The sequence below is a fragment of the Orcinus orca genome, chromosome 3, assembly GCF_937001465.1.
Source record: "Orcinus orca chromosome 3, mOrcOrc1.1, whole genome shotgun sequence".
Taxonomy (NCBI): domain Eukaryota; kingdom Metazoa; phylum Chordata; class Mammalia; order Artiodactyla; family Delphinidae; genus Orcinus; species Orcinus orca.
The window spans coordinates 58,370,922-58,387,564 of record NC_064561.1 but is presented as its reverse complement, the minus strand read 5'-3'; the positions used below and the strand labels follow the sequence as shown (position 1 = coordinate 58,387,564).

The following is a 16,643-nucleotide window of genomic DNA, read 5'->3' as shown; positions in this document are numbered from 1 at the left end:
CATTGAGAGAGAACACAAATCCACAGGATACAGTTTTATGCTGATAGTAGAGCAGCTAGGAATTTAACAAGGAGAATTTGTACGCAAAAGAATCATAGAAAGGTTGAGATAATGAATTTGCCATACATTCCTATCTGACTGCTAAAATATTTGTGAAAAGAGACCCTAGTGAGCCCAGCAGTGATTGAAAGGCTGGGGAAACTTGCAAATTTCCTATGCTTTTAAAGTGTTCTGAGACATGCACAATCCAGGTGGCAAAAAGTAAAAGTTATACTGGCTTTAGGTGTCTAATAAACCTGTCCAAATCATTAGTTCACATCTATAGCCAGGCTTAATCAAACAAACAAAACTAAGCAGAGATATTAGTGATGACACTCCACAGGACAGAAAGATGTCACAGTTTAAGCCCAAGCAAGTGCCTCTAAAACAAAAACTCTCAGAAGGAACAAAAGGATCCAAAGACGCTATAACGTACTGTCTACAATGTAGAGCTTTCAACCAAAAATTACTACACATATAAGGAAAAAAATGTGACCTACACTAAGGAACAAAATCAGTTAATAGAAACTGACTCCAAGTGGGTGCAAATGTTGAATTTAGCAAAGACTTTAAAGAAGCTATTATAAACATATTCAAAAAACTAAGGGAAAATATTCTAAGGAACAAGTGAATAAATTGACAATTTCAAAAGAGGAAAGAAGAATATAAAAGAACCAGTTTGACTATAAGAGGCAGGAAGAAGAATTTTTGAGAGTAATGGAAATTTTCTGTATCATGATTGTGGTGGCAGTTAACTTACTCTATGCCTTTTTCAAAATTTAAAGAAAGAGTAACATTTATTTTATGTAAATTAAAAAATAAAAGAACCAAATGAAAATTCTAAAGTTGAAATGAAGATTTCACCAGATGGGCTCATTAGTGGATTTGAGATAGCAGAAGGCAAAATCAGAATCAGTAAACTTGAAGAAATATCACTAGAAATTATTCAGCCCAAAGAACAAAAAGAAAAATTATTTAAAAAATAGAATCTCAAGATCTGTGGAGCAGTTAGGCATTCCAGTATACGTGTAATTGGAGTTTAGAAAGGGGTGGGGGGGAGAGCCAAAAGAAATCTGGAGAAATGTCTTTAAAATTACCAAATTCGGTGGAAAACATTAGTTTGCACATAGAAGAAGCTCAACAGACCACAGGAAGGATACCAATACAACCAGCCAAATCAGAATTAAACTGCTGAAAAATAAAGGCAAAAAGAAAAATCTTCAAAGCAGCAGGAAAAAAATGACACATCATGTATCAAAGAATAACAGTACTGTTGGCTGAATTTTCAACACACACACACACACACACAAAAACTGAGGTCAGGAAATACTGGAATGACACACAGTCAAAATACTAAAAGAAAGCAACCTGTCAACCAAGAATTCTAAATTCAGTGAAACTTTAATAATGGGAAAATGAAAACATTTCCAGATAAACAAAAAAAGTTACCAACAGAGCTGATCTATAAGAAATACTAAAGAAAGCCTTTCCTGCTGAACAAATAATACCAGATGATAACTCAAATCTACAAAACAACAGAAAAATTTTAAACTATTTGGGTAAATAAAAAGGATTTAAATATGTATAATTTAAAAAATATTTCCTTCTAATTTCTTCAAAAGACTTTTTAAAGCAAAAACAGTAACACTATATTGTCAAAGTTATGACAAATACAAACGTAACATACATGACTAAAAGAACAAAACAGCACAAGGTGGTTCAGGAGGGCAGAAAATGGAGCTATGCTAGTGCAAGTTTCTATAATTTGTGAGAGAAAAAAAAGCAGTATCAACATAAGGTGGGTTATAAGAAAATAAATATATTGTAATCCCTATAGCAACATCACACACACACACACACACACACAACTACCAACTAAAAAATAAACAGGGGAATGAAAATGGTCTATTAAGGACTTCTCTGGTGGCACAGTGGTTAAGAATCCACCTGCCAATGGAGGGGACACGGGTTTGAGCCCTGGTCTGGGAAGATCCCACATGCCGCGGAGCGACTAAGTCCATGCGCCACTACTACTGAGCCTGTGCTCTAGAGCCCGCGAGCCACAAGTACTGAGCCTACGTGCTGCAACTACTGAAGCCTGTGCGCCTAGAGCCCATGCTCCTCGACAAGAGAAGCCACCACAGTGAGAAATCCACCCACCGCAACAAAGAGTAGCCCTCACTCGCCGCAACTAGAGAAAGCCTGTGCGGAGCAACAAAGACCCAGCGCAGCCAAAAATAAATTTTAAAAAATAATAATTAACAAATAAATAAAATTCAAGTCATATTTTAAAAATATATTTTAAAAAAACAAGTAGACAAAGAAAATCAGTAAATATCAATGAACTTGACTTAACTGACATCTACAGATACCCCATCCAACAACAGAACACACATTCATTTCAAGAACACATTAATCAAACATCAGAATAGACTATATACTGGGCTTCAAAACAAGCTGCAATAATTTTATAAGGATGGAAATCATACAGAGTATATTTTCCAACCATAATGGAACTAAATTAGAAATAAATAACAAAAAGAAATATCAGAAATCTCCCCAAATATTTGGGAATTAAATAACATATTTGTAAATAAACTATGTGCCAAAAAGTCCAAAGAGAAATTAGAAAATAACTTGAATTAAATGAAAATGAAAACACAAAATATCAAAAATTGTGGGACACAGCTTCATGCTTAGAGGACAAATTATATGCAGGTAATCCTCATTTTGCAAGATTTCAACAAGCATGAAATTTAGTTACCACAGTTTAGTTAAATAACACCAGTCTGCCAACAACATAGTTCACACTTTAATGACCACAGTATGTCTAACAGCATAAAGTACAAACTTCACTGCTAGCTCTTCAGTCCATAAATCACTAAATAAATAACAGATACACATCATGATCAGTACCCAATCATTTCACTTCTTTCAAAGTCTGTTGGTGACTATTAACTTCACATCTGTTGTCCAATATATATACAGACAGCAAAGTGTGTAGTTTGTTTCTTCCTTGTATCCCATTGATAAACCCACGTGACATTATCCAAATTATCCTAATCATCCAAAAATGCGTAACTGAAAGAGGGAACTGACCAACAAAGATGTAAATGCAGCAAAGAAACAACACATAACAACACTGGATGTGATTAGAAAATAGCTGACCATGTTGGCATTGCCACTATTTATGAGACTTTAGATATGCAGCCAGAGGAACTTAGTGAAGGCAAACTTATCAACATAAATTTCTGGGTTGTGATGGAAAGGATAAAAATATTTCAAAGAAAGTGATGCCTAAATTTTCACATTACCTTCGACATATTTCACAACACTGAAAGCACAAAAGAGAAAATGTAGGAAGCTGACCCAACCTTAGAAAGTAATATGACAATTCACTAAGGCACAGAGAACATGTTAACTCCTTATCATAAGTTATACAATTATAAGAAGGCAAGCACTGTTCAAACCACTCTACATAGAGTTTTTTAAAAGAAACAAAAGACATTTTCAATGCTTCCAATGTTTTGAATTGCAGGGTAGTAAATAAGTATTAGTTTTACTACATTTTCATCTCTATAAACAGTTATAACCAACAGGAAGATAGCATTTTTTTTCAATTTTCTTTTTTTTTTTTTTTTTGATGTGGACCATTCTTTTTTTAAGTCTTTACTGAATTTGTTATAATACTGCTTCTGTTTTATGTTTTGGTTTTTTGGCCACAAGGCATGTGGGATCTTAGCTCCCCAACCAGGGATCGAACCTGCACCCCCTGCATTGGAAGGCAAAGTCTTAACCACTAGACCACCAGGGAAGTCCCCAAGATAACTTTTAATGTTTTGACGAAAAATGTTTAAAGGTCAAAATCAATTACAATTTTTCCCGTCAATTATAAAAATTACTTGGCAAAGTTCTGGCTTCCATGGTAATTTCTACGGCCCCTCACTACCATACAAAGTAAGGACTATCTATATTTAAATGTTCATACTAGAAAACAATAAAGCGTTCAAATTAATGATCTAAGCTTCTACCTTAAGAAGCTAGAAAAAGAGCAAATTAAACCTAAAATAAATAGAAGACAGGAAACAGTAAAGATCAGAGTGGAAATCAATAGAAGATAGACAAACAATAAAGAAAAATAAATGAAATCAAAACCTGATTATTTGAAAAAAAATTAATGAAATTGTTATGTTTTAGCTAGTGATAAGGAAAGAAGAAAACAAAGTATCAGTGTCAGGAATGAAAGACAGAACATCTCTAGAGATCCTATAGACATAAAAGAACAAAAAGGGAATATTATGAAAAAAATTTATACCAATACATATGACAATTTAGATGAACTGGAAAAATTCCTTGGAAAAAAAAACAACCTACCAAAACTGACTCAAGAAAAAGTAAATAATCTACATAGATCCACATCAAGGAAAGAAACTTAATAAATAAAAATCTTCCCACAAAGAAATGTCCATATCTAGACTGGTAAATTCTATCACTGTAATAAACCATAACCATGAATGTATCAGTTTTTCTCAGTCTGTGAGTCCTTCTAGCAAATCAGCAGAACTGAAGGTGGTCTTGCAGACCCCCAATAAAACTAGTAAACCAAATCCAGCAGCATATAAAAAGAATTATACACCATCACCAAGTAGAACTTATCCAGAAATACAAGGTTGGTTTGTTGTCCAAAAATCTGTTATTTAAAATTCATTAACACATCACATAAATAGATCATTTCAACAGATGCAGAAAGAACATTTGTCAAAATGCAACACATTTTCATGATAAAAACACTCACCAAACTAGGAATAGAAAGGAACTTCCACAACCTGCAAAGGGCATGACAACCTACAGCTAACATAACTTAATGGTAAAAGACTGGATTTTTCCCATAAGATCAGGAACAAGACAAGGATGTCCACTCTCCATTCTATTCAACATTGTACTAGAGGTTCTAGCCAGGGTAGTTAACCAAGAAAAGAAATAAAAAGCATCCAATGTGTAAAGGGATATTTAAAATGATTTCTATTTACAGATGACAAATTCATTTATATGGAAAATCCTAAAGAATTAGCTAAAAACTATTAGAACCAGTAAACTTTGTGAGTTTGCAGGATCCCAGACCAATATTCAAAAATCAATTGCATTTCTATGCACTTGCAATGGACAATCCAAAAATAAAGTTAATGAAACAATTTCATTTACAATAGTATCAAATAGAATAAAATACTAAAAAGTATGTTTAACAAAGATGTGCACAACTTATACTCTGAAAACTATAAAACATTGCTAAAAGAAGTTAAAGAGGATCTAAATAAATGGAAAAACATTTCATGTTCCAGGGATCAGAAGACTTAATACTGTTAACATGGCAATACTCCTCAAATCGATCTACAAATCCAACCAATCCCTTTCAGAATCTGAAGACGTTTATTTGTGGAAACTGATACTCTGATTCTAAAATTCATATGGACCCAGAAGAGCCAAAACAATGCTGAAAAAGAAAAACAATGTTGGAAGAATGATACTTCCCAATTTCAAAACTTACCACAAACAACAGTAATCAAGAGAGTGTGATATTGGCTTTAGAACAGATATATAGATCAACAGAATAGTATAGACAGTCCAGAAATAAACCCTTTCATTTATGGCCAACTGATTTTTGGCAAGGGTACCAAGACCATTCAATGGGAAAAGGAGAGTCTTTTCAATAAACGGTGCTGGAACAACTGGATTACCACAGGCAAAAGAATGAAGTTGGACCCTTACCCCACACCATATCCAAAAATTAACTCAAAATATCAGATCAAAGACCTAAATGTGAGAGCTAAAAGTACAAAACTCTCAGGAAAAAAACATAGGGGTAAATCTTCATGACATTGGATTTGGCAATGGATTCTTGGATATGACACCAAAGCACAAACGACAAAAAAAAAAATAGATAAACTATACTTCATCAAAATTAAAAACTCTTGGGACTTCCGTCGTTGCACAGTGGTTAAGAATCTGCCTGCCAGTGCAGGGGACATGGGTTCGATCTCTGGTCCAGGAAGATCTCACATGCCGCAGGGAAACTAAGCCCATGCACCACAACTACTGAGCCCACATGCTGCAACTACTGAAGCCTGGGCACCTAGAGCCTGTGCTCCGCAAGGAGAGAAGCCACCACAATGAGAAGCCTGCGCACCACAACCAAGAGTAGCCCCCGCTCGCCACAACTACAGAAAGCCCGAGCTCGGCAATGAAGACCCAATGCAGCCAAAAATTTTTAAAAATTTTAAAAAAAGAGTTAAAAACTCTTCAATGTGTGCTTCAATGACACAATCAAGAAAGTAAAAAGAAAACATGGGAGGAAGTATGTGCAAATCATTTATCTGATAAGAGATTTATATCAAATAAGAATTCTATACAAAGAATTATATCTATATAACAAACTTTACATGGAAGTTCTATATAGGAACTTTATATAAAGAGCTCTTATAATTCAATAATAAAAGACAAATAATTCAAAAATGGATGGGGGGCAAGATAGGGATAGGGGATTAAGAGATACAAACTACTATATATAAAATAAATAAACAAGGATATATTGTACAGCACAGGAAAATATAGCCATTATTTTGTAATAACTTTAAATGGAGTATAATCTATTAAAATGTTGAATCACTATGTTGTACACTTGAAACTAAGATAATATTGTAAGTTAACTATACTTCAAAAAAAAAGGACAAGTGATCTGAATAGACATTTCTCCAAAGAACATAAATAAATGGCCAATAAGCACATGAAAAAATGCTCAACCTAATTAGTCTTCAGGGACCGTTTTGGTTCAACATACAGTTGCTATATTACCCAGCAATTCTACTCCTAGGTACACACCAAAGGAAAAAAAAAGATATGTCTATACAAAAACTTGTACATGAATGTTAATAGTAGCATTATTCATGTAGCTAAAAGGTGGAAACAAGCCAAATATCCAACAACTGATGAATGGATTAAGAAAATGTAGTATATCAATACAATGTAATATTATTCAGCCAAAAAAGGAATGAAGTACTGATACATGCTAAAATGTGGATGAACCTTGAAAACATTATGAAAGAAGTCAGTCACAAAGGACCACTTATTATATGAATACATTTATATGAAATATCAAGAATGAGGCAAATCAATACAGACAGAAAGCAGATTAGTGACTGCTTAGGGCTGGGGAGATGGGAAGAAGGGGTGTGATAGCTAAAGGGTATAGGGTTTCTTTTGGAGGTGATAAAACTGTCTTAAAATAGACTGTGGTGACAGTTGCACAAATCTGTGAATATCCTAAAACCCACTGCTGACTTTAAATGGGTGAACTGTATGGCATATGAATTATATCTCAAAGCTGCTTAAAAAAAATAATAACAGAAAATTTCAGGGTACAGCTAGTGAAACATAGCTGTAGTCACAATATGTAACCAACTTTATATTCCACTATTCCCCAATAAATATCTTTTATTTAAAGTCAAGTAAGCCTAGAAAATTTCTATCAGATAAGCCATGTTGATTTCTAACTCGAAGGATTTGTACATGTCCTTTCCTAGAGCTCGCCCTCACCTTCCTCCTTCTGCCTAAGCCACACTTCAGATATGCTTCAAAGTAACTGGTTCATGCTTTGAAAAATGCCTTCTTAAATTATGCCACATCTCTTTAGACTATAATTTTCACTGAACCCCTGAAGCAGTAACTATATTGGACATGCAATTTTATATAGCTGTAAATCTTGATGTCTTGTCTTTCTATGTATAACCTATGTTCCTGAAAAGCATTTGCCTTCTATTGTCTTTGACTCTTTTAGAAAGGTACTAAAGATATGATTGTTGAGTGGATCAATAAGAAATTTCTCTTCTGTACATGGCTCACTACTACTGAATTAACTAGTTGTCGAATACCTACTACACGCACAGCACAGGAGCAAGAAGGAAAAGGAGTTATCAATCTGGGTGGAAATGTAAGTCTTAATTGCCAACCAATTAAAAACAAAAACAAACTGATATTTCATTTCCTTTGTCTTCCATCTGCCAGATTTTCACCTGGATAGATCCAATTTGATATGTCTCTCTTCATAATCCATGGCTCTTCTCCTTGTTCCAACTTAGATATGACACCTGGTTTGGAAACTGGATACCCTATGATAAAAAAAAATTGAGGAATTGAGTTGACTACACTGAAGAAAGAAGAAAAGATAGTTTTAGGAGCCCTACAATGAAGTTGTCCAGCTGGCCCTCAGAACAGTAATGACCTTCCACTGGAGAGAAGAAAGAGAGCAAAAAGTCACAAGTAGGTCAAGAACCCACCCAACTCAATCAAATTCCAGTGAGAGGCACTGGATTGGCTAACTCTGCGTTATGTTGGGAAGCCATCCTTACCCACTGAGACCAGGTGGCTGTAGTTCTCCAGCATTACATCCCTGTACAGGGTCCTCTGAGCAGGGTCCAGTTGCTGCCACTCCTCCTGGGTGAAATCTATAGCCACATCCTCGAATGACACTGGACCCTGTAATAGTATGCTCCTGTTCAATCTGAATTGATCATTCTCATCATTTTTACCATAGTATACAAAACTACATTCCCAATTCTACATTATGCCTATTGAGAAAAATGATGTAAAGATCTATCTTCAGCAAAAAGAATCAAACACAGCAAGAGAACAGGAAAGCAAAAGAGACCTAATCACAAATGGAAATTTAATCAAGGCAGCATCCACTTCAAGTAAGTGGATTATTCAACAAATGGTACATGAAAATGCAAATCATGCATATGATATTCTCTAACTTTCCACTGTGTCTTCTCGAAATTTATATATAACGAATATATATATATGAACTATAGTTTAATAGTGGTTTCATGTGGTTTCAAAATATATAATCTGCATATTACATAGTAACTCTTTTCAAGTCTTTATCTTTCGTTCTCTCTACATTTTCCCTAATCCTAATTTTTGACTTTCCACTCTTTTCTATTTCATTGTATGGAAATCAAGTACAAAGTAAGCAAGCAACTCACCTGAGACTTGGTCATCTTCTGCTTCTCTTCCAAAAGGGAAAAGGTCTGAGGAATCAGGACTAGGAGATAGAATGGAGCCTCCTGGAGCCAGAACTGACATTCACCAGTCTAGAAACACTACCACCAAAAGTCACGTGGATAACAGGCCACCCTGTAGAAGAAGGTCATTTGGTCCTACGGAAGAGTCCTTACCGAACCACCATGTGAAGGAAGCCCTCTTGTGATTATAATATGATCACACAGAACTTGGACAAGGTGTATTTTTAATTGGATGAATGCTGATATGTTTTCTGTTGACTTACTAACACCTTATTGTTCCCCTTTGGACCAACAATTATATTTGTTATTCTATATGCAGAACTACCATAAGACAATAATCATGGATATATATGTAAAGATTTAACTGAAGATGGAGCAGATCCCTGGCAATAAGAATGGGAATGATGAAGTAGAAAACTGCTTCTGTTTAGGGAATATGCATTCCCATATTCCCTAAACAGAAGCAGCCAGTAAAATCCTAAGAGCTCTTTCATGTTTTCCCCTAACTTGGCAAATTCTCTTGCCAAGTCAGTATTCATGGATTAAAATTGTTGATTTTATTAATTTTAAGATGTCTTCTGTTTAAATTTTTATTGCTAATTTTTAATAGTGCAGTTTCTATATTAAAAAATATATAGTTATAGGTTGGAACTACTGTTAAACATGAACATACCACAATGCAGCAAGATAGTTACCTGGTAATCTTCTCAGTCCCAGGATGGGTCATGCAGACATGGGCTGAACTCATTTAGAGGAAGTGAGTCCTCTCCATGATAGGAAGACTGTTTCATATAGGGTATCCCAGGCTTTGTCAAAATAAATCTGGAAGAAAACAATCAAACAGTCATGCTCATCTCTGGACGCCCAGCTCTGCAACAAGTAAACAGCAGGCATTTAATAAATGTTTGTTGAACAGAATGTACAAGGACTGCAATAAACTGAGGAAGAGGCAGGGCTGAAATTAAATCTTACATGAGAAAGAGAAAAAGCAGCCCTTCCTATCTGAGAACTGGCCTGGCACTCATAACTCTCCTATTTAACACGAACAATTACAAGAAACACTTATATCAGACAGGCCACTCCCTGACCAGGACAGATCTAGACAAAAACAACACCTCTCTTAAATCATACCTGAACACAGACAAAACATCAACATTCTCCAATTCACAAAATACCAAACATCCCCCTCTCCCAACTAACATGAAGGATTGCTACTTTTTTACCTATCACACCTTTAGCTTCAACCTAGTCATTCTTCTCTCTAGATAAGATTAAAGTTTCCACTCACTGAATTACCCCACTTCCTGACAACATCCAATTCAGAGCTAGGCCCGTTCCCTACACCCTCCTCAAAATCACCTAACACAAGGCCAAATCCTATAACAAGTGTTTTCTAACATTCTCTTATCGAGACACCCTTAACGCTCCCCACTGTGTACGTGTTCCTAACTAGATGCAAGAGCAATAAACCCAACTTATTCAACTACAGAGTGTTCCTGGTAGTTTTTGGCTCGACGGAATTGACAGTAATAATCCTGTCCCTTTAGATTTGTTTGGTCTTACATTCAAAGGATGTTTTCTTCTGTGACGATATGAATGATGGAAAGAGATGATGGCTTGAAAACAACATCTGAGGAGGGGCTTCACCTTGAGAGTAGCCTCTGACCTACACAGACTGTAAAGTGAGGCATTTCCCAGTAAACTGGGACTAACCTGTATCAGCTCTGGGCCCCATTAATAACCTCTAAAACTCACTGAATCACCAGGTGCAGAAATCAGAAATCTCAAAGAGCACCTCCACCCCCACTCCCATCACAGCACTGGCCATATAGGTCCACAAATCACTGGCCACACGGATACCCCATCAGCGCACAGGCCCGCGGTCCCTGACCCACAAATAACACAGCTCTCCCTATGACTGATCCACATACATACCCAACACTCATACTAGAGACTCCCCACCACTGACCCCATAGACCTTCAGTTACTGACCCTCATGGACCGCCGTCCCAATAACAATTTCAGTCTTCCTCAGGTCTCAACCCATAAATCCCCCTTCTGACCCCCAGCTCGATTATCAGGTCCCAAAACGCCTGCCACAGCTTATCCCAGTACGGATGTCACATTCATAGCGGCGAACTCTCCCGCTTCCTGTCTGGGTGAGCAAAGCACGAGGCTCCCGGGCCTTCGCTGTTCCGTACCGGGCATTTTGGCCGCTCCACACCCTGAGCGGCTTTGTTCAGGAGGCAACATGGCCGGCCCCAAGCGCTGTGTCTCAGTGGGAGCCGCCATCTTGAAAGGCCGGCCAGTTCCGTACAAGCAGAGGAATTCAGTTTATTCGGAACCTGAGGCTGGGCTGTACCACCGCGGCAGCGAGGGGAGGGGGAAAAGATGACAAAAAGGAGAATTATACAAATGCGTAAGGTAGAAGCTATTGCAGACTTTACAGGATTGGGGAAGAACTGCAGTAGGGCAGTACTTTACTGGAAGACTGTAACTGGTGTAAGAGGAATTTGGAATGGTGCAATCCTTTCGTAGGAGAGTCTACTGAAAAGGTCTGCTAAATGGTCCAGGAGATTCCAGCGTGGGAGAGGGGCAAAGTGATGGAAAACTTGGGCAGCAGAGAGGGGCATGAACAGTTACTTATGCTAATTATTATACGAAATCCTCCTAGGGGAAATTACAATTATGGTAATAAATCGCAGGGGGCGATTGACGAAAAAAAGGAAAATTGATGGATAAACAACAAGGTCCTACTGTATAGCACGGGGAACTATAGTCAATATCCTTTAATAAACGATAATGGAAAAGAATAGGAAAAAGAGTATGTGTGTATATATATATATATATATATATATATATATGCATAACTGAATCACTTCGCTGCTTTCCTGTAAGGCACAAACTAACACAATATTACTTCAATAAAATTATTTTTTAAAAAAAAGAAAATTGAGACAGGGAAGAGGAGACTGAAACACAAAATAAAGGAGAAACTGAGAAAAAGAGAAAGGAAGCCTAAGGAACAAAAAGACCTAAGGCATAAGAACAGAGAGTGGAGACTAGAGGACAAAAGGGGGGAGAATGAGGGACTGAGAGTGAGAGACTGAGGACAGAGGCAAAGGAGAATGAAGGAGAAGGGGGATTGACAGATAGAAAAAAGGAGAAATGAAAGGAGAAGACTAAGGTGGAATGAACCACCATAAAGTTTTGTCTGGAACTGCCCCAGGAAATCCCTCCCAGGGACTTCAAAAGTCCTGCTTTGGGAGGATGGCTGGGGAAAGTTGGAGAATAAGTACAAAACCCATAAGGTGGTCCCAAAAGTAAAGGTGTAAGCAACACTGTTATCCTCTCAAGTGGATAAGGCAAAGATTTTATGCCTTTCCTGGTCTTTACTATTGCTTTTTTCTTCCCTTGGCTGTTGATGCTGGCAGTCATGATTTGCAGTTTACAAAAATGGTTTATCCACTGTTGCATCACTCTGGAGTGATACAATTTAAGTGTACAATTTAAGTGCACTGCAATCATAAGCTTTAATAATTAGTCTGTGGCCTTGTCTGTGGATTAACTGTTGTGCTTTGTACTGATATAGTACTAGTTTAATTTCTAACAGTGTGACTATTATGACCATGTTTTCTAAGAGTTCAGATAATGAAAACGAGAACATTTTTAATACCAATGACAGCATGACCCAGACATCACCAACAAAGACTCTTATTTTAATAACAGATGTAAAGACATATCCACATCTAGATTAGGGAAGTAAATAACTAAAACAGTGCAAACTGCAAAAGATGAAAAAAGGAATTTGGGATTGGGCATGGTGGAGGAGGGGAATAAAAGCACATACGGAGAATTAAATTTAAAAGTCAAGGATGAGACAGACAAATACTTCTAAGTAAATAAAAGGGGTTTTTTGTTTGTTTTTGGTCCCTCGAAAAGACACCAATGCTGAGTTGAAAATAGTGGCCGTTGAATTCGACTGGACAGATCACTCCTAAAGGGAATCTAGGCAGCAGAAAAGAAACCTGTCAACTGGCCCAAAGTGCCCCCGACACTAGGTGTACTTCTCACCTGGTTGAGGTTGCCTACTGGGTATTTAAAAACCAAAATATAGAGGATAAAAAGGCCTGGAGGCAAGCCCACCTACTGGTTGTTGCCCTTCAGTGTCAACCAGACGGCATGGGAATTTGAACTAACTACCCACAGAGATTCTCGACCTGGTGAGTGATCCCCAGCCCCCACCAAGGTATAGCAAGTCAAGAAAACTAGTACCCAATCAGTGCGCCATATGTAAACAAGAGGGACACTAGAAGAGACAATGCCCTCAGCGCCCCCACAAGGTGGATGGAAATGGCAGAACCCGGCCACAACCCTCGAAGGCAGATGGTCCAAATAGATGAAGAATAATGGGGCCAGGGGCTCCTAAGCCAGCACTCCAATTGACCCCCGAGAAGCCCCGTCTGAGACTGGACACTGGGGAAAAGTCTGTTGAATTCTTAGTCAACACTGGTGCCACTTTCTCAGTTCTGAACACCAGATCAGGCACTCAGTCATAAGAGTTGTAAAATTATGGGAGTATCAGGGAAGGCCCAAGAACGGGCATTCATAGCGCCATTAAAATGCAAATTGGACAAACACGTCACCCATTCCTTCCTACACATTCCCAAATGTCCTATATCCCTGATAGGACGGGCTATCTTACATAAATTAGGAGTTACTATCCACCTAATGGGAGACAAACTGGAGATTGGCATTCCCCTAGACAGGGGGCACAAGATGGTAATGTTAATGGCTGAGGACAAATTTCCCTGGACAGATCTGAACAATTAGATCAAACAGCTAAGGGACGGTCTCCTTGCCTCCGGGCAGTAGTAGCTACTGCAACCCCGCTAAAGGAGGTTGAGAAGTTAATGTTCAGACAGCAAATCACCATATGAACTCCACACCAGTTTCAAGCATTTAGTAAGCTCTAAGGGAACAGGTCAATTCAAGTCCAGGCTACACTTTTGGATACCTTAGTGGTTACTATGAAAACCTGTCATACACTGGGAGTTCCCTGGTGGTCCACTGGTTAGGAGTCAGCACTTTCACTGGGGCACGGCGCAGCCTAGAAACAAAACAAGACAAAACAAAAAACCTGTCAAACCTGTCGTACATTAAATCCTGCCATCTTACTACCTACAGAAACAGGGCCCTTAGAACATGAGTGTATAGAAACAATAGACACAGTCTATCCCAGTCACACCGACCTAGGAATCAAGCGTCTCCCAAACGCTGAAGAGGAGTAGTTTTATGAGGGAGGGAAAAAGCCTGGTGGGATATGCAATAACCTCCCAGACTCAAGTCATAGAATGAAGAGGCCTACCCCCCAGGGACTTCAGCCCCAAAGGTGAAACTGATGGCCCTCACCCAAGCCTTAGAGCTCAGGACAGGGAAGGCCTTAAATATTTACACAGATTCCTGGTATGCATATGCCACCCTACACAGACACAGGGCTATTTGAAGGGAAAGAGTTATGCTTACTGCAGAGAATAAACAGCTGGTACACGGCTTAAGCATATTGAAACTCTCAGAAGCAGTACAGATTCCAAAAAAGGTGGCAATGATTCATTGCTGGGGTCACCAAAAGGAGGATGCAGAGGATAATGGGAAACGACACGGTGGATGCAACTGCCAGAAAGGTGGCCCTAGAACCAGTAACTTGGCAACTACCCTTCATACTTTGAAGGTCAGATCCATCCAATTATTCCCCAATCTACACAAAAGAAATATTAGACAAAACCCCAAAACGGGGCTTCAATAGGGATTTGGGGAGTCCTGGGTGGCTAGTTAATGCCCCAAACTGTAGCTTGCCAAGCCATCAGGGAGGACCATTAAGGATCTCACTATGGGAGGGAAGTCCTAGATAATTAGCTGGTGGAGATCATGGTGACCCCAAGCACGAAAAACGTAAACGGTTGGGTAGTTGAGACCTGCCCCAATGGTGCAATAAATAACCCCAACACCAGAGCCCCCAGAGGCCCCCAGATAAGACCCATTCAAACCAGAGGGACAGACCCTGGAGAACACTGGCAGATAGATTTCACTGTCACACTGAGAATATCGGACAATTTCAGATATAAGCATTCCCCACTAGAACTGAAAGGGCAGCTGAAGCGACTAAGGCATTACTAAAAGAAATAATCCCCAGGTTTGGGCTCCCAGGATCCCTACAAGTGACGAAGGGGATAGTGAGTGCCCTGGGCATAAAATGGACCTTACACTCAGCCTGTCAAGAAAACTGGATGAAGATTCTTCTGACTGCTCTGCTCTACGTGTGGTTAGTCCCCGGTGGGGATAAGTTAAACTTAAATGCACCTGAACTCATGAATGGTAGAGCCATTCCCCAAGCCCAAGAAGGGACACCTTAACCCCCTTGGAATGAAACAACTCAAGCTCTCCACGTAGGAGAAACCATGAAAGCTCTCACAGAATATGGTAACCATGAGCGGCCTGCACACACTGACCTGGTCCTACATCCCTTCCAGCCAGGAGAGTGGGTGTACCTAAAAACATGGAAAACAGGCAGCCCAAGACATCAACTCACTCCTAAGTGGAACGGACCGCACTTAGTGATCCTAACCACCCATTCTGCCCTGAAGTTGCAGGGGATCACTCCGTGGGTACATCACACTCCAATGAAGAGGGCTCCTGAGCCCCAACCTCTGGAGAAATAACCCAAGACAACAGACACCATCCCCCACCCCCACCCCCCCGCTCCACACTACTCTTGGGAACCTCTCTCCAACCTAAAACTCCTTTTTCAAAAAAAGGCAAAAGATAAGTAATTGTATATGCCAAGCAATAGGAATTTTAGGATAACTGGATTGCCCTAGATTATCTGTTGGCTGACGAGGGAGGGGGTCTGTGCAAGTCAATACAACATGTTGCTTTTACATCAGTGTAAGTGGCCTGATTAAAGAAAGTGTAGACAGGCTACTAGAAAAACCAACTTGGTTAACAGAAGCCAGCCAGCCTAATCTGGCCAAACAAATTTTGGAACAGGGTAAAATAAGCCCTCCCCAGCATCCTTGGTTTCTACGTTTCCTGGGCCCCTTAAGAACCATTGTCCTCTTGCTGATACATATTTGGGCCATGTAGTTTAAATTGTCTGGCGTCCTTTGTCTCCAAAAGATTAGAATCTATAAAACTTCAAATGGTGGTCGCTCAGGGATACGAAGTCAGGGCTGAGGCCAGTCCACAATCAAACATATCTCAAGGCAGCAGGGGAGAAGTTGTGTTCCTCCACCTGGGGTTATGACAACACCCAAACTCGGCAGGAAGCAGTTGCAGAAGACAGACCCTCGCCCCTCAGCACCCGTCAAGAATGAGGGGCAGGTCAAAAGAAAGAGAGGGGATTTGCCACTTTGCCGAAGGCCACTAGGGTCCCCTGGGAAAAATAAGATGGAATCTAAGTGATAAGGTCTAACCTCTTCTTTTGTGCTTAGTCTAGTTTCACTGGCCTGTAGAGGGCCGTGTGCAGAG

At 39.0% G+C, this 16,643-nt stretch overlaps 1 protein-coding gene across 13 annotated transcripts in view; it reads right to left on the bottom strand.

Annotated features, from left to right (window-relative positions):
- LOC101285118 (zinc finger protein 300) overlaps positions 1-16,643 on the bottom strand; it is a 56,913-nt gene that overhangs the window by 39,347 nt on the left and 923 nt on the right. For 8 of the 13 annotated variants that reach the window (XR_007476397.1, XR_007476399.1, XR_007476398.1 and 5 more), the window contains exons 2-6: positions 14,134-14,226; positions 11,318-11,472; positions 9,812-9,938; positions 8,442-8,568; positions 8,106-8,201 (exon numbers count right to left, since the gene is read on the bottom strand). Coding sequence is in view for 2 of the 13 variants with exons in the window: in XM_049707820.1 (XP_049563777.1) it covers positions 7,496-7,506; positions 8,095-8,201; positions 8,442-8,568; positions 9,078-9,092 (260 nt within the window). In the remaining 11 variants the exon portion in view is untranslated. Of the gene's footprint in view, positions 1-7,495; positions 7,507-7,968; positions 8,202-8,441; positions 8,569-9,077; positions 9,229-9,811; positions 9,939-11,317; positions 11,473-14,133; positions 14,227-16,643 lie in introns of those variants that run through there. The other 5 variants (XM_049707820.1, XM_012536946.3, XM_049707814.1 and 2 more) reach the window with 5 other exon arrangements.